The sequence below is a fragment of the Plectropomus leopardus genome, chromosome 10 (genome assembly GCF_008729295.1).
Source record: "Plectropomus leopardus isolate mb chromosome 10, YSFRI_Pleo_2.0, whole genome shotgun sequence".
In the NCBI taxonomy this organism is placed as follows: domain Eukaryota; kingdom Metazoa; phylum Chordata; class Actinopteri; order Perciformes; family Serranidae; genus Plectropomus; species Plectropomus leopardus.
Genome location: NC_056472.1, coordinates 34,527,343 through 34,545,022, shown reverse-complemented (window position 1 = coordinate 34,545,022; position 17,680 = coordinate 34,527,343). Strand labels below are relative to the sequence as shown.

General features: G+C 43.7%; 1 protein-coding gene across 1 annotated transcript in view; it reads left to right on the top strand.

Annotated features, from left to right (window-relative positions):
- Positions 1–17,680, top strand: part of LOC121949594 (titin-like) — a 240,933-nt gene that overhangs the window by 107,282 nt on the left and 115,971 nt on the right. Inside the window, 21 exon segments of the mRNA XM_042495327.1 lie at positions 2,012–2,083; positions 2,352–2,465; positions 2,578–2,673; positions 3,199–3,243; positions 5,923–5,973; positions 6,107–6,502; positions 6,624–6,902; positions 7,433–7,702; positions 7,814–7,953; positions 8,063–8,189; positions 9,263–9,529; positions 9,657–9,923; positions 10,238–10,501; positions 11,326–11,465; positions 11,730–11,856; positions 12,023–12,289; positions 12,438–12,704; positions 12,844–13,110; positions 14,680–14,819; positions 15,332–15,458; positions 16,850–16,992. Of these exon segments, the coding sequence (XP_042351261.1) occupies positions 2,012–2,083; positions 2,352–2,465; positions 2,578–2,673; positions 3,199–3,243; positions 5,923–5,973; positions 6,107–6,502; positions 6,624–6,902; positions 7,433–7,702; positions 7,814–7,953; positions 8,063–8,189; positions 9,263–9,529; positions 9,657–9,923; positions 10,238–10,501; positions 11,326–11,465; positions 11,730–11,856; positions 12,023–12,289; positions 12,438–12,704; positions 12,844–13,110; positions 14,680–14,819; positions 15,332–15,458; positions 16,850–16,992 (3,866 nt within the window).

The window sequence follows — 17,680 nt, the reverse complement described above, 5'->3', positions numbered from 1 at the left end:
AGGAAAATCTGGAAGTTTTAGGCACAAAACAAGAGATTACAGATAAAGACACACAGTTTGAAGATGTCGCACATCATGTTAAACCTGACAAAATAACATTTGTAGATGATGCAATAACAACAAAACAAATTCAACCAAAAGCAGAAGCTGTTTCTCACCAAAAGAACCATGAAACATTGGTAGTAGAAGATGCTAAAACAAAAGTAGTTGTCAGAGACCATCCACCAAGACACGAGGAAGTTATATACGATAGTACAAAGAAGCCAGACTTTTTAAAAGATCAAGGACAGGTCACATTTAAAGGCATTCAGTCTAAAACAGACACACTTACAGATGTCTTTCCCAGTGTAACTCCAAATGTGGAAACAAAGCACAAACAAATAGAAAGCAAAGCTTCAAGGACACCTGTAATGGATGTTGCATCTGAAAAAACACTAGTTTTGAAAGAAAAAGATATTAAATTAGATACTCCACAGAAGTATTTTCCCCCTGACAATCTTGTAAAAGACACTGCATCAAGAAAAACAGAGATTTACGAGTCAGAGGACATTTCTTTAGAGAAAGACAAATCCATAATCGATAACAGACAGAAGTTAGCTCAAACTGAAGATATTAAATTGAAAAGAAGCAAGTCAAAGGTTGAAATACTCAGTGATAAAACCATCGAAGTTACTCCAGATGAAACAACTAGAGCTGATTCCACAGCTAAAGGATTACTGCAAAGCCAAGTTACTTCTGACAAAAACACCAGAATTGGACAAGTTATTGGCGATACTCTAACAGAGTTTCCACAGCAGAGCGTGCACAAAGGTGATGAATCTGATGTAACATTAGAAGGAATTCAGCCAAGGATAGTCACAGTTGATGATAAACAAGCTACAGTTAGTCCCAATGAAAGAGCAACCTCAAAAGAGTCTTTAACTAAGCAGGAAAAACAACTGAAATTGGCTAAACCCAAAGAAATGAAGATGGACATATTGAAAGGGAAAGACAAAGTAATCAAGGAGTTTAATGAAAAAGAGAAACTAGAGATAAAAGCCATTGGAGGAGAACAAATCAAAGGAGATCAGTTTGTTGTGTCCGTGAAAAGAGGTGAGGAAAAATATCAGCCCAAAGGAATTTCTGAAAAATACAAACCTGCAACGACAGAGTCAAAAGCTGATATTGATGTGATGCCTTTACGTGAGCACACAGTCAGAGAACCATCAGTAACAGATAAAGCCAAACCAAAGATGGCTGACTACAAAACAGACTCTCCAGAATACGAGGAAGGTGCCACCAAGAAACGGGAATCAGAAGTCCAGCAGTCTCATCTGAAACCAGACGTCAAATACATCTCCCCTCAGGAAGCTGAAACCATAACCAGAGAGGAGAGAGAAGCGCAAGAGCTTCGGTCCGTCATAGACACCAGGGTTTTGTCCTTGGAAACAGGAGGGAAAGAACATGTGGCCTTTCAAGAACTTCCCAGAGGTATAGAAGGAAAATGTTATGTGTCACCGAGCACGTGTTTTTGATCTGAGCACCAAACATCGTTGTGCACCTCCTCGTTTTCACCCTCTTATGGATTATAAGCTTCATGCCTCTTTTGTGGTCATCATTTCAGGAGGATATCATGTCATGTCACCCATCGTGTTTGGGCACATTCTTGCTCATTGTGAGGAACCGCTGTGCTGTCGACTGAGACAGTCTCTTTTGGTTCCTTTTCATCTGATATCTAAACCACCACAGCTTCATTTTGGGTTTTGTCTCAACGTTTTTTTTTCTAATTCTGTGTTTGTTTTGTCCGTTTGTTTTTAGTGTACCTTTGTGTATCGTGAGAAAATGTTTCAAACAGACAAGGTGAAATGTTTTGTGGAAATTTCTTGAAAATTTCTTCCATCTTTAAGCTCAGTCTTCCAAGTGTGTTTGTTTCCATCATGGACGTTATTTGTGTTATTTGTCTTTGCATTGTTCAGTGCTCACCCCATCAGTCTTAGTGACGTTCTGATTCTCATATAATTTCATTTCCAAGTTCCTGTGAAAGAAAAGGAGTCTCCACCACAAGTCAAAGAGGCACTGGTAAAGCCATCTGCTCGTCAAGAAGGTACCAACCTTTCTTTTCAGTGTGTTTTGTAATTTATGTGTGTGTGTTTTTGTTTGAGAATTCTCTAAAGGCATTCGTGAATGAATGTCACTATTGAATCTTTCAAAGTCTTACCAAAAATAAATAAAAATTCAAACAAGGTGGTTAGTAACATACTATAGAAAAGCAATGTAAACTCTGGTTCTTTTTGGAGCCAAGCTCTCTGATCTAGGATGAAGTGTTTTAGGAGAGCTTTCTGTTGAATTCCTTGTATTGCTATTACTTGAAGAGAGCAAACCGCCGGCTGCTGCAAAGGTTGAAGAAGCTGCCAAACGGCCTGAGGTCACTGACAAAACCAAGAGGCCAGAGAAGAAAGTTACTCCACAAGAAGAAACTAAGCCAGGTAGCCAAACAATGACTCTTAAAGAATTCATACTAACACCTTGTGCGTTTTTTTGGAAACAAAGTGTTATTACTTTGCTGTACATCAATTCAATCTTTTTTTATACTCAAAGTGACAAAGCCAAAGCCTGTCCCGAAGGCCGAAGAACCAACCAAGAAAGTAGCAGAAGAAAAGCCAATCGTGGTAGAAAAGATAGCTCCTGAGACAGGTAGAGTTATTTAAAGGGCTGAGATGTTTTTTTCTTTTAGTCCTTTCCATCTTTTTCACATCTTGTTTCATCACTACAACTGCTGACAATATAACCTTCCATTTGTGTGTTTCCACTCTTGGTTTTGATTTGGTTGTCAGTCTGTCTTATCCAGGTAGTAAGACCTTTAGGTGCAGGACAGTTTGTCACTGTGGTGTTGCACTGTTTGTGTTGTCATGTTGTTTGTTTCATTTTTTGGTCTTTAATTCATTGACCTTGAGCTTGTCACAAGCATGCCACATTTGTCCTTGGAAACTTCACTTCAGCACACAATCTCCTTATATCGTCCAACTAAATCATATGATACTTTACTACTTTGCATTTCATTCACAATCACACATCACCTCTTTTCAGCATTCTGTGTTAGAACATTAGCCATTACTTGTATGTGTTTGGTATGGTCTTCCCATTTTTAAATGGTGAAATTGCTGCTCATGACTTTTCAAGGCCTAACTAATGACTTTCTGAACTATACTTCTGTATTAGATGAAACGAAGGGACCTGTCCAAGCACCGGGCGGAGTCAAGAAAGGTAGGAACACCACTCACCTCTCACGTCGCTCACACAGTACATGCAGTGCACAGTCATCAGCAGCTTTACTCATCCCCTGATCCCGTTACAGCGTCCAATAGTACCATCACATCTAAAAAGTACACCAGGTCGATGTTTGCATTTCAGATCACTCTGAGATGTTAGGACCCCAAAGGGTGCAAAAAAAAATCAGGGAGTTGACCTTCATTTTGCTCTGATTGGCTCACTTTGTACATTCTTCCAAAGACTTTAAATTAATTTCTTTAATGGTATGAATGAAGTATATATTTTTCCACAATGTCGCGTGGGAGTTGTCTTTTTTGTGTCTGTCCTCTTTTATGTCTCTTTTGTTTCAATTATTGTTGTCATGTATTTTTTTGCTTAGTTATTTGAATACTAAAAATTGAGGAAATTGAGAATGTTTAATTTTTTGTGTTTCTGTATTTATTTTATGATTAGTGTTTGTACCAATGCTGGTGTCAGTTATGTGTCAGTGTTAGTAATGTCAGAACCTTTGCCACCTCAGAAATTCTTCTGCACAAAAAAGGTAAAATTCAGACTGAAGAGGAAGGGACGTTTGAGATTCCGACTTTGAGGAAGACAACCAGAATCATAAAGGAAATGGAGGAGGAGCAGGAGATCATCAAACTGAAGAAGATTCCATCGGTTCCACCTAAAGAGGTCGAAGAAGAGGAAAAACCTCAGAAGGTCACCAAGACCACGATCTTTAATGTCGAGGAGATTGTGCACAAAGAAGAGACTGTGGAGATGTCTGTTGCCACCCGGAGACCTGCAGAGGAGAGGAAACCTCGAGATAAAGCAGATGTGGTGAAAAAGCCAGAAGTTGTGGAGCCTAAAGAAAAGGAACAGGAAAAAGCTCCTAAAGATGCATGGACCCGCCAGAAACCCATTCCAAAAGATGAGAAACCAGAAGATAAGATTACTCTGAAGAAAACTCCCAAGACACCAAAGGAAGAGGAACCTGCTCCGCCTACTGCAGCCTTGAAGAAAGTGAAAAAATTGCCTACAGATGAAGTGGAACCAGAGGTGGTCAAACTTAAACCATTTCAAAAGCCTGTCAAACCAGCTGAGGATCCAGAGAAAGACAAGAAGGAGAGGCCAGACAGGGACACTGTGCCTTTTCAGAAGCTTGAGAGGAGCCCCAGAGAGGTGGAACCCAAAGAACCTCCCAGGAAACCTGAAAAAGCTCCACCGGAGGTCACAGAGCCACCAGCCAAGGTGCCAAAGCCAGTAGATAAAAAGAAAACTCCAGAGAAAGAGCCTGAGGAGGTCAAAGCACCCACCAAGGTGAAGAAAATCCCAACACAGGAGCAAGAGGTTGAGAGCGTTAAGCTGAAACCCTTCACTCGGCCTTCTAAAGAGGCTGCAGAGCCAGAGAAGAAACCAGCAGAGGAGAAAGAGAGGAAGCCAATCGATGACCTCTCCCGCCGTCGCACAGTTCCAGATGAAAAACCCAAAGAACGAGAGCCAGAAGCTAGACCCAAGAAACCTGAGATCCCAGAAGTTCCAGAGAAGCCGAAGGTTATTGAGGCTGTTCCAGCTGAGAAGAAGGTATCTCCTGCTCCAGCTCCAGTTAAGAAACCTGAAAAGGTGCCAGAGGAGCCTAAACCTGTGCAGCTGAAGAAGGTAGTCACTCCAAAGCCGAAAGAGGAGAAAGAGGAAGTGACTCTCAAGCCTCTAGAGCAGCTCAAGAAGGTTGAGCTGAAAAAGACACCATCTCCTAGAGTTGAGAAGCTTAAGGAAGAAGAGGCAGTCCCTGTTGAGAAGAAGCCAAGTGTCGACAAACTCAAAAAGATTTCTAAACCGGTTTCACCGAAAGAATCTATCGAAGGTGTGACTCTCAAAAAGATCCCAAAGAAGCCATCACCAGAGGAGGAGAAGGCTGCAGAACCAGCAAAGCCTGGTAAAGCAAGGATTCCCATGGTGAAGGAGGTCTCTCCTGGAGCTGTGCAGATGAGGAAGGTTGCCACCCAGCCGGAGGAGGAGGTGTTTGAAGAGGAAGCTGAGGAGCAGGTGGAGCAGGAAGAGGCCTGGGGTTGGGAGCTGGTTCCCACTGAGAGTTACGAAGACTGGGAGGGTGCAGGAGAGGAAGGTGCTCTGGAGGTTCCAGGGGTAACCAGGAGAGGTGAGACGGTGGCAGCCCCAGTTTGTTGGGTGATGGCCGAGAAAAACCCTTCCCTCATGCTCTGAATAATCTTTACTCATGCCCACCATCATACATGCATCCGAGTCGTCTTTACCTCTTCATTTCTTAATTGTGACGCGATTTACGCCATGGCTTTCTTGTATTTATGTTAACTATCATCTTGTTTGTCAAAATGTTCATATTCATTGCTTTCTATCATTTCAGTTACGTCATTTATTTGTTTGTCATTTCATTACCATACCATTCCCATCAGTCCACCATATACTGTCTTTATGTTTCTGTTTCTTATTCCATCTCTTCATTCGTCACACTAAAGTTGTAATTATACATTATTGATCATTGTGTGTTTTGTCTGTCTTTGTCATGATCCCATATATTTACCGCCATTATCATGTCATACTCCCCTATTCATTCAAGCAGACATGTCATTTCTCCCGGCACTGGCATGTTTAAGAAGACATTGACGTGATTACACTGTGTGCAGAAAATTCATTAAACTTGTTTCCAAACAGAGGGACAACCAGCAGAAGAAGCAGGAAGAGGTAGAGGTAGAGGGCTGAAACGTAAGTCATTGTCTTTATACACTTACAAATTCTCAGCAAGAAAACCATGTTACCTTGTACATCCTCTATAGTGATGCCACAGACTCCCTCTTGAAATTCCAATGCAAATTCACTGTCCTAAATTGTATTTCAGCCAAGCAGACCCCGTCACCTGGAGAAGGTAGGGGCCGGGGTCTGAGGCCCGGCGGAAAAGGCCCGTCACCACCAGAGGAACCCTTCGGAGGATTCAAGCTCAAAGCCGTCCCCCTGAAGTTTATCAAGAAGCTTCAGGACATCGTCCTGAAGGAGGCCGAGTCCATCGGCTCCTCCGCTGTGTTTGAGTGTGAGGTCTCGCCTTCCACTGCTATCACCACATGGATGAAAGATGACAGTAACCTGCGCGAAAGCCCCAAGCACAAGTTCACCTCTGACGGCAAAGATCGCAAGTTGAACATTATTGATGTCCAACTCTCCGACACCGGTGAATACACTTGTATAGCCAAGAATGCTGGCAAGGAAATATCATGCACAGCCAAGCTCATTGTTGAAGGTATGTCTATCTTTTTTTCTGCCTTTAATATAACACCAGAGGTACCAAAAATAGTGTCTCATGATCCTATTGAAGCATTCGTCACTGTCAAAAATCTCATTGTCTTTTCACCTCCCCACAGAGCTGCCAGTGAAATGGCTCAAAGAGCTGGAGGAAGAGACCTCGGCTATGAAGGGTCAGCCTCTGTATATGACCTGTGAGTTGAACAAAGAGAGAGATGCGATTTGGAAGAAGAATGGTGAAGTCCTGAAGAAAAAGGCCGGCAAGGTTCAGATTAATATCATTGGTATGCAGCACGCTGTGACCATCCAGAACTCCACTGAGGAGGACGCTGGGGCCTACTCATGTGAGGTGTCCGGACAGGAGGATGTTAAGACGACAACGAATGTCAAAATCATTGGTAAGCAAAACAGGAGATTGAACGTGTCCATAAACCCAGAAATAAACATGGTGTTTTTTAATGACTGTATCCTGATATCAGTTAGAGCAGGTATCTATACCAGTGCCTCCAGGTAGCATCTGGGGGCTTCATGTTTGGCCCATTCGTATTTTAACAATAAAAAAAACTTCACCATAAGACCTGTAATCCCGATGCATTGGATTACTCGATACGTTGATGACGTGTATATGTAATGTATTTTAGTTGTTCTGAAACCCATTTTGATGTACAGTTCAAAACCGGGTGTTATTTAATGTCCTGCAGCTGGGTTCAGATATGCACATAATCACATGTTAGGACTGCATATACAGGTGAGGAAGAAGAATTCTCCTCTTTAAAAACACGTCAAATTGCAGAAATTTTGATAACTAAGCTAAGACTAAGCTTGTTTTAGCTCCTCTGCCCTGGCTAAGACTGCATTTTAGTAATGTTTAGTGGGCTTTAATGGTTTGATGAACACTTATTCAATAATGTTAAACTTTTTCTAACAGAAATTATCAAAGATTGGATTGTGAAACCACTGAGAGACCAGCATGTGAAACCAAAGGCTGCTGCTACATTTAAGTGCGAGCTCTTCAAGGATACCCCCAACTGGAAGTGGCTCAAAGGAGAGACTGAAGTCACTCCCTCCGACAAGATTGAGATCAAGCAGGATGGAAAGGAGTTGACACTCATTATCAAGAACTGTCAGCCAGATGATGTAGCAGAATATGCCATGGAGGTGGAAGGACGCCTCTACACTGCCAAACTTACCCTAGGAGGTTTATCCACATATCTACTTACCTTTCTTTTAACTTAGTCCCTCAAATACTCAAACTGTCTTTCTGTTGTTTGGTCTGTATTTATGAGCACTAACACAACTTGTTTCTCAGAGCGGGAGGCGGAGATCCTGAAGCCCCTGGCCAGCGTTGAAGTGGTTGAGAAGGAAGATGCCATGTTTGAGACGGAGATCTCTGAGGATGATGTTGCAGGAGAATGGAAGCTCAAAGGAGAGGTTTTGACCAGATCCCCGGTATGACTAAATGGACTTGTTTCATTTTCATCCCATGCATATATGTCTTCTTTTACACTGTCATGTTGACTACTTTTGATTTTTAAATGCACTGCAATTTGTCCACCAGACCTGCGACATTCAAATGGAGGGTGGGGTGCGTAAACTAACTCTGAAAAACTGCCAGCTGGATCAGGCCGGAGAAGTGTCCTACCAGGCTCTTAACGCCATCACCAGCGCAATGCTCAATGTCAAAGGTAAGAGATGCTGCTGGTATCTGGAATCCAGATTACAGTGCATCATGAATTTAGGGTATTGGCTTGTAAAAATAAAGGCTTAAGGTCCGTGGACAATAAATAAAGCTTTATGGCACCTGAGATGGACCTTAGGTCTTTATTTAATAGGGTTGACGAGTCCGATTCCTTTTTGTGCTTCTGTTTGAGAACTCATGCAGCCCAAGAAGATGAGATTTTGATGTGCGATCCCAAGGGTTCCAGTGGTCGAAACGTTGTTATATGTTTGTTGTTCTATGTGTTGTTTGTTCATGTAACCCTGTTTGGTGTTTTGTCAAATTCAACATTGTCTGAAAATGTGTGTAGTTGTGTCTCTCTACAGCATATTCATGTACCGTCTATGGTTAAATGTTTGATGTCAAATCTACGCACAGTGGCCAGTTTATTATTTACACCAACACTCATGAATGGGTCACGCCGCCAGACTTGGAATCAAATTGCTGAGATTAGCAAAGACAATGGACTTCAGTAACTGTTAGATTTTATGTAATCATAGCAGTAGATGGTCACAGCAGGAGGTAACTGTTGAAGAAAGAGCAATGGCCTGAAGAATGAAGCTTCTTGTTGCATCCTGATTAAACTGAAATTGGAGCCAAATGGAGAAGATGATGGGCTGGTCCTACCAGTGATGAAACGTTTGGTGAATGTTTCATGAAGAACCCGAGTTACCAGCAGGACTGCATTACTTGGTGATTGCACTCTAGCCTTCACGACGTCCTTCAACGGCACACTCCAAAGTAGATCAGGTGACCTGCACAACCTGAAGATGTTTTTAAAGGGTTTTCTGAGGAATAAATTAGGATTAGCTATGTAGACCATCAACTAGTCTGCAACAAAAATTGCATGGGTTTTTAATGCCAATACCCCCAAAATCTCTGTGGTAATATTCCATAAAGTTCTGGAGCCACAGATGGGAATAACCCAGTATTGCATACATGGTGCTCAAAGTAAACTGGCCACTGATTGTAGACTGTTGTGCTGTTGTTGTGTTTTGTTGGTCTGTTGATGTACTGTACCTGTGTCACCTTTCAACCCAGAAATCGAATTGGACTTTGTTGTCCCGCTGAAGGACGTTTCTGTGCCTGAAAAGAAACAGGCTAAGTTTGAATGCACCATCACGAAAGATGTCTCTAAGGTCATGTGGTATAGAGATGCCGACATCATCACCCCAGACCAAAAGTATGACATCATCGATGATGGAAAGAAGCATATGCTGATAATAAACTGTTGTGAGTTTGAGGACGAGGACGAATATACAATTGCGGTTGTGGACAAAACTTCTACAGCTCGACTCACAGTGGAGGGTAAGTGCTGGACTGTCCTTTCTGGACATAACTAGCAGAACCTTCATTTTTATGACGCCATTCATTGAGTTGGTTGCTTCCTCTTTCAACTAACTCGTATGAATATGCTTCACTAATACGATTGTAGGTATCAGGCTCAAATTTATCTCGCCACTAAAGGACCAAACTGTAAAGGAAGGCACAACGGCTCGTTTCGAGCTGGAGCTCTCTCACGAGAACATCCCTGTCACCTGGTACAAGAACGATGTTAAAATTCATCCAAGCAGGACAGTGGTCACGCATGTGGACGGGAAGAGGCATGTTCTAGAAATAAAGGAAGTGACTCTAGATGATACTTGCCAAATCAAGGCAGAGGCCAAAGGAATTCCTTCCATGGCCAATCTGACGGTTATAGGTAAACCAAGAATAACTGTCTGTCCTCTTCCAGTGTGTCTTCTTTTTCCCACAGCTTTTTGTATCGTTTGTCCATGTTTGTGTCTGTTCAGGTTCACAAAACGACTTTGTTGTTTGTTTTTCTGTTTTGTGATGTAAGAACATGTTTCTCCATGCTGTCTTGTTTGACTGTCTTGTCCTTTGGTGGCCTTGGACCATATTTATGTCTTGTATATGTGTTTTATATTTGTTGTATATATGGTTTATTTGTCTTGTAAATGTGTTGTATGTGTTGTGTAAGTGCCATGGAGTCACCAAAAAATGTCCATATTCCAGAGGGAGACGCGTACTTCACGGTTAAACTGCAGGACTTTACTGCAGTGGAGAAAGATGACGTGACTCTCGATTGCGAGCTCAACAAAGACGTGGAGGTCATGTGGTACCACAATGAGACTGAGATCAAGCCCTCTAAGATGGTGGCTATTAAGGCCGAGGGCAAACGCAGAGCCCTCGTCATCAAGAAAGTTGGAGACAAAGACAAAGGACAATACGTATGTGATTGTGGAACAGACAAGACAACGGCGATGCTTCACATCGAAGGTAAAAACCTCCGCTGCCTCCTAACCCCACCTCAAGCACCATCACCCCGTTCTTTTGTTGCAGCTGAAGCACCTTTTTACTCTCATCACCTCTTAATTACCAACGTCTTCACCTGTATGTGGTCTGTCATCACTCCACCCTTCTAAAGATGGTAGAGACACTGCAAAACTTAAAATGTTTCAGAAAAAGACTGACGTATTTGACCCTGATTATCACCCTTATTTTGGGATATCAGTCTTGTAGTGTTTGTCTACCATCACTTGTGTCCTCTGCTCTGTGTCTTTGTGTTTTGTTGAAGATACCTCTTCAGAAGGTCTTCATGGTTCCTGTAAAAGAACCATCCCTCTTTGAGGAAACAAACCCCTTTATTGTTCTTCAGTGCGGTTTGGAGAACTGTTGCACCTCAGTAATCTCAAAGCTCCATATAGAACCAAATGGCTCCTGAGAAGTTAATTTTGGCATTGGTGTGTCCACATAAATGGACTTGCTTTTGTAGCATCTTCGTTCAGCACCAAACCTCCTCTGCCAGCTCAGAGACGGTTGTTAAGAAACTGGATCACCAGATTATTTAGTACGACTGTTAGAGCCAACCGTAGAAAGCCATTTGGTTGTTTATGGTCCATGGAAAAGGTTGCACAATGAAGGAGGTTTTATATGTAGGACCTTCAATGAGGCGTCTGTAAAGTGCCTGTTGTCTATGTATTTGTGTATGTATGTACACGTGTATATATATATGTGTGTGTGTGTGTGTGTGTGTATTTATGTGTGTGAATATCTATCTGTATGTCTTCAGTCTGAATTTTGTTCCCTCTCTTAAACGTCAGCTCGCCACATCAAGGTGGTTCGGCCGATGTACGGCGTTGAGGTGTTTGAAGGAGAGACCGCTCGATTTGAGGTGGAGCTTAGTGAGGACGACGTCCACGGCCAGTGGAAACTGAACGGAGAAGTCCTCAGTCCATCTGCCGTACGTCTCACTCAGACACATTTCAGCAGATGTTTCTTACCGGTGGTTCAGTTCACTTTCATTGGTTAATCCCAGACATGGATTTGATGATGAATCCTGAGAATTGACAGGTTTCACATCTCAGACCCATCAGGGGTGAGATGTGAAGTATAGATCTCTCGTGAGCTGAAATGAAAGTGAATTGACCGCGGCCTTACTCTGATCACGTTTCTTTGAATCCTCATGTTTTTTACTGAAATGCTGAAGTGTGTCGGTCATCTGCAGGACGTTGAGATCGTGGAGGACGGCGCCAAACACACTCTGGTCTTGTACAACTGCAAAGTGCCGCTAACAGGCGAGGTGGCGTTCACCGCTGCCAACGCCAAGTGTTCTGCTAACCTGAAAGTGAAGGGTGAGCGTTCACGTCCTCACTCTGTCTTCTTGTGCAAAATCTTAACAAGCACAACACGGTGCTCATTGTTTCTTCTGTCAGTGTGAAAATCACTGACATTATTAACTCACCCAAACACGTTTACTCCCCCTGCGCTGATGTTAACTGCGTCTGTCTGAACCAACAGAGGTCCCCGTCTCGTTCATCACGCCACTGGCTGATGTTCACGTGTACGAAAAGGACGAGGCGAAGTTTGAGCTGGAAATTTCTAGAGAGCCTAAAAACTTCCGTTGGCTGAAGGGAACTCAGGAGTTGTCAAACGACGATAAGTTTGAGCTCCTGCTGGAGGGAAACAGACACACTCTTATTATAAAATCTGCCAGATATGAAGACGAAGCCAAATACATGTTTGAGGCTGAAGATAAACGGACGTCTGGAAAGTTGTTTATCAAAGGTAAACGGAGTCGGACCGTTTCGGTGTGCTTTGAGAGGAGCGGTGTGCACCGTTTCGAACACATCATTACCTGTTTGTGTTGATGTCTAACAACTGTGTCATAACGTCACTCTTAATTCCACATATGTATATAATTTTTGTCTGTCAGGTATTCGCCTCGAATTTATCAAGCCGATTAAAGACGTGACGGTGAAGGAACGTGAAACCGCAGAGTTCAGCGTCGAACTCTCTCACGAAAAGATTCCGGTGGTGTGGTACAAAAATGACGTCCGTTTGCACCCCAGCAAGGTGGTGCACATGTCGGAGCACGGAAAGGTTCACACGCTGGCCTTCAAGGAGGTCACCATCGACGACACCGCCATGATCAAAGTGGAGGCGATGGGCAAGACCTCAGAGGCCATGCTCACCGTGCTCGGTTAGTATTTCCGGTTCTGAATTCCAAGAAACTGAAGACGCGTCCACAGAATTGCTGACTTGTTGGCCTCATCTGCTAATGTTGGTTTGTTTTGTACCTGAGCTGGTTGTTACTGGGTTTGTTATATGTCTTCCTGCAGAGGGCGACCTGTATTTCACAGTCAAGCTCCAAAACTACACCGCCGTCGAGAAAGACGAGGTGACTTTGTCCTGCGAGCTGAGCAAGGCCGCCGGTGAGGTCAAGTGGTTCAAAGACGGTAACGAAATATATCCGTCCAAGAACATTCTCATCCAATCAGACGGCAAGAAGCGCAAACTGGTGATCAAGAAGGCGGCGAAGAGAGACATGGGAACGTACACCTGCGACTGTGGCACAGACAAAACCGCAGCCGACCTGAACATCGAAGGTAATACCTGCCGCGATCTGGCCCCTCCCCCAGACTCTGGACTGCAGAATCAGACCCCGCCCACCGCCGAAACCCCGCCTCTTTCGGCCATCCTCCCTCCATCGTCCGTCACTGTGTCTTGTTCTCTGCTTGTTTGTGATGTTATTATCATAATCCGACCCCAAACATCTGCATTATAACCGTATACAGAAACACTTTATGAACTCTGAGGACACACGGAGACACGCGTGTACCATGTTAATGTCTCCTCGCTCAGACGTCCATAACAGCGTTCATATACAGGTTATAATTATTAACTTTTTATTTATTTATTATGAATATTTTTATTTTACAGGAGATATGACAACGCACAATAACTTTGATTTTTTAAAATCATTTTATTAGATAAAGATATCTGATTTGAAAAAAAGAAAATAAGAAAAACATCAAATTCGAGGCAGAGCCAAAAAACAACAACAAAAAAAACGACGCCGAGAGGTTTGTGAAGCATTTTTACAGGTTAAAACAAAAAAAAATTATAAAACTCAAATCATGAGCAAACTATTAGTTTATCAGGGTGTTGATCAAATTAAAAAAAAGGTCAGTTATGACTCTTTTATGTAAACTTTTTAAAAATTGTAATATAAATTTCACCATAGCACATTATATAGTACATGTATGCAGTTTATTGATATTTTTTTAATTGTATTTTTCCTACTACAGATAATAATAGCAAAATTGTAAAAATAATTATGTCCTGAACTAAACCCTTTCACAGCAACACTTGTAATTTAATAATTTGCAAGTGACCTCCAGTGATAATAACAATAATAATTATTAAAATGCCCCAAAATGAAAACAAAAGGAAAACAGACATAAAGAATCAAAAGCTCATATTTTCTGTAAATGTGTTTGTAAAACAAATTTTTTAAAAAAACCTTAGAGAGAGTCTTAATCAGCAGAGAAGGCAAGAGAGAGCAGCGAGTACTGATACTGAGTATTGATACTACAGAAAATTAGTATTTAAACAGTTTCAGATATATTCAGAACTGATGTTTTTGCCTAAATTGATATTTTTGACAAAAGTACTTTGTAGTTTAAATTTTTTAATGCAACAATAATTATCAGTTTGAGTCTTTTCTGATCACAGTCTATCAAACGTGTATAAAGTTTAGAAATATCACCGCTGCGTGAGAACGTGTTTCTAATATTAATTTATTCTTGTTTTTTTTTATAGCCGACAATAAATCAGTCTCGACCCAAAATTCTTTCTAGTAAAACAAATCAGGAATAATCCGGTTATGATGCTTTATGAGACACTAATTAAAAAACCGTGGACGGTGTGGAGATGTTTAACGGGGTTGGATTATGATTTGAGTTCGATTTTTCTGCTTCTGCACAAACTGTAAGTCGCTCTGAATAAGAGCGGCCGCTGCTCGTCGTGTCCTCACTGTTTGTCCTCGTCAGACACTCGGCTGATTCTCTGCTCTGTACGAGGACATCAGACTGTTAGTGTCCACTGGGTGATCACTGGTTTCTCTGGTCCACCATCTCACTGGTTTCCTCTAACGAATCTTTAAACCTCTGCAGAGCGCGACATCAAGGTTGTCCGCCCGCTGTACAGCGTGGAGGTCACCGAGACCGAGACCGCCAAGTTTGAGACGGAGATTTCAGAGGAGGACCTCCACGGCACCTGGAAACTGAAGGGAGAGATGCTCCACCCGTCTCCCGTAAGATCAAAACCCTCTTCATTTTTTTATTGAAACCAGAAAAACAACAACAATAATGGAGTAAAAAATGTTTGAGCAGGTTTTGTTTGTTGAGGGATGCTCAGATTAAATCAGTCAGCCGGTCCGGTTTCTACGGACTTTAGCTGATTTGTTTCTGTGAAGCGTCTTTGATTATTGTGAAAAGCACTCCTTGAAAAAAATGTATTATTATTAAATTATCCTCAGTGCTGACATGTCTGACCCTCATAAATAACAAACAGTCCCTGTCCCTAACCACCGAGGGAGGGTCCCGTTAAAGTCAGACCGAGGCGTTTTCGTGACAGAGAAAATGGACTTTTATTCAGACGATGCGGGCGTGTCAGTCTGACTGCAGTGGGACGAACATGTTTACAGGATTTTAAAAGTCCACTTTTAGTCGCACTGACACAATTATTCAGCTTTTTCTAACATCGTGTGAATGCACTGTGAGTTTTAAAAGTTTCTTTAAAGCAAGTTTTTTTTGTTGTCGTCAGGATGTGGAGATCAAGGACGAGGGACCTCGACACACGTTGATCCTCTACAACTGCAAAATGGACATGGCCGGAACCGTAGACTTCTCGGCAGCGAACGCCAAATCCTCAGCTCAGCTCAGGGTCAAAGGTGAGAGAAACACGTCTGCTAAGATGTTGTCCTTTCTTCCTTCAATAAGACAAATAAGAATAATTTAATACATTTAACACTGCAACAAAACCTCCATCTACACAAGTCCTTCGTTCTTATAATTATTTATGCAACTTCAACCGAATTCAGCCAGCAAGGAGATGATTAAAGTCAAGTCCCAGCTGCACGCTTTAAAAAGTCACCTCCCAGCTGCACGCTTTAAAAAGTCACCTCTCAGGAGCTGAAGTCTTGTTCAGATGGAGGATTTGTGTCAGTGACTAAAAGTGTTTTTAGCTATCGCTGTTTGTCCTCCTGCAGAGTCTCAGTGTGTCTCTACAGACCGTGTCTCTGCAGACTTTGTCTCTACAGACCGTGTCTCTGCAGACTTTGTCTTTACAGACTGTGTCTCTACAGAGCGTGTCTCTACAGACTTTGTCTCTGCAGAGCGTGTCTCTACAGACTGTCTCTACAGAGCGTGTCTCTACAGACTGTCTCTACAGAGCGTGTCTCTACAGACTTTGTCTCTACAGACTGTGTCTCTATAGAGCGTGTCTCTACAGACTGTGTCTCTGCAGAGCGTGTCTCTACAGACTGTCTCTACAGACTGTGTCTCTGCAGAGCGTGTCTCTACAGACTGTCTCTACAGACTGTGTCTCTGCAGAGCGTGTCTCTACAGACTTTGTCTCTATAGAGCGTGTCTCTACAGACTTTGTCTCTACAGACTTTGTCTCTGCAGAGACACAGTCTGTAGAGACACAGTCTGAGGGACAGCTGGCCGTCAGCCTTTAAGTGGCTGTTAAGAGGCTTTAATTCAGGCATGTGAGGAAGCTGCTGTAAATATTTGATGCGTCGTGTTAATCTGACGTTCCGGATCTCAGTTTTCCAAAACACCGGCAGCCTGACGGCGTTACGACACGCGGCGGCCGGCCCGTGATGCGGGACGTTGGGTAACTCCTGCTAGGAGCTCCACATTCTCCTTTTCCAGGAAAAACGCTGTCTGCTGATTGACAGGAGCAGACTGACCCCCCCGATGGGTTTGGCAGAGGTGGGCTCTCGGCCAATCAGGGCCCTCGGTTATTTTAGAAGCCACATTCCTTATCTAGAGCAGGTCTGCAGTGATTGGCAGAGGGGAGGACGCGACCCCGTCCCTCACTGGCTCTGCCGGCCCTATCCATCTGACGGCAGGTCGTATGTTAATGAGCGCGGCCCCCCAATGCCAAGTCCCAGGGTGGCGGTGATCAGTTGTCCTGAGGGCTTCCAGCGGCCTGCCTTCAGCTCGGCACCGCCATGAGGAGCAGCCTCTGAGGATTAGCCGCCACTCCGCGGGGACCGTTTGGATCTACTGAGCTGTTTGAGGGGGGGACTAACCATGTCTTCTCCCCAATCCAAAGCCCGGGTCATCGGCCTGGCACGGCCTCTGAAGGACGTCACCGTGACCGCCGGAGAGACCGCCACCTTCGAGTGCGAGCTGTCCTACGAAGGCATCGCTGTCGAGTGGTTCCTGGGGGGTACAAAGCTGGAACCGAGCGACAGAGTAAGTCCCGACACACCTGAGAGTCCGCACGCCACAAACACACTCATCACTTCCTGTAACCTTCCTGACACGCAACAGACCCCGCAGGCCGGCTGCTGGTCCTGCTGCTGGTCCTGCTGCTGGTCCTGCTGCTGGTTCTGCTGCTGGTCCTGCTGCTGGTCCAGGTCCAGAGCCGGGTCACTGTTTCCTGTTTGTTTGCACACATTGTTTCTTTGCCTGCGGCAGCTCGGCCGTCTTCATATAAGGTCCTGCTGCCGCAGCCGGAGGATTCCTGCTGAGCATTCGATCCTGGTTTTGAGATAACGCAGGCAGGGAGACTTTTCTGCCCCGCAAGCGTTTCTGCGGGTTATTTTTAACAGCTGCAGGAGGTCGAGCTGCAGGGCAGGTGGCAACAGCAGCTATTTCACGGCTCCTGCAGTGTTGTAACGGTTAAAACGTGCTGTTGATGTTTCGTGCGTTTTCCTGCTGAGAGGAGAGTTGGGGGCAGAGCTCGCCGTGAGTGCGGCGCTGACACGATGTCCGGTCATAACGGCCGATTAGTTTGATTATGGGATGTAACGTGAGAAGTGTGCGGTTTGCAGACACGTGATGTTTCTCTCTGCGGGTTGTGCAAGTGTGATTTACGGCTGTTGGCGTGTTCGACACGACACGTCGACCGTTCGATCAAACTAAAAGCAGCAGCTGCTGT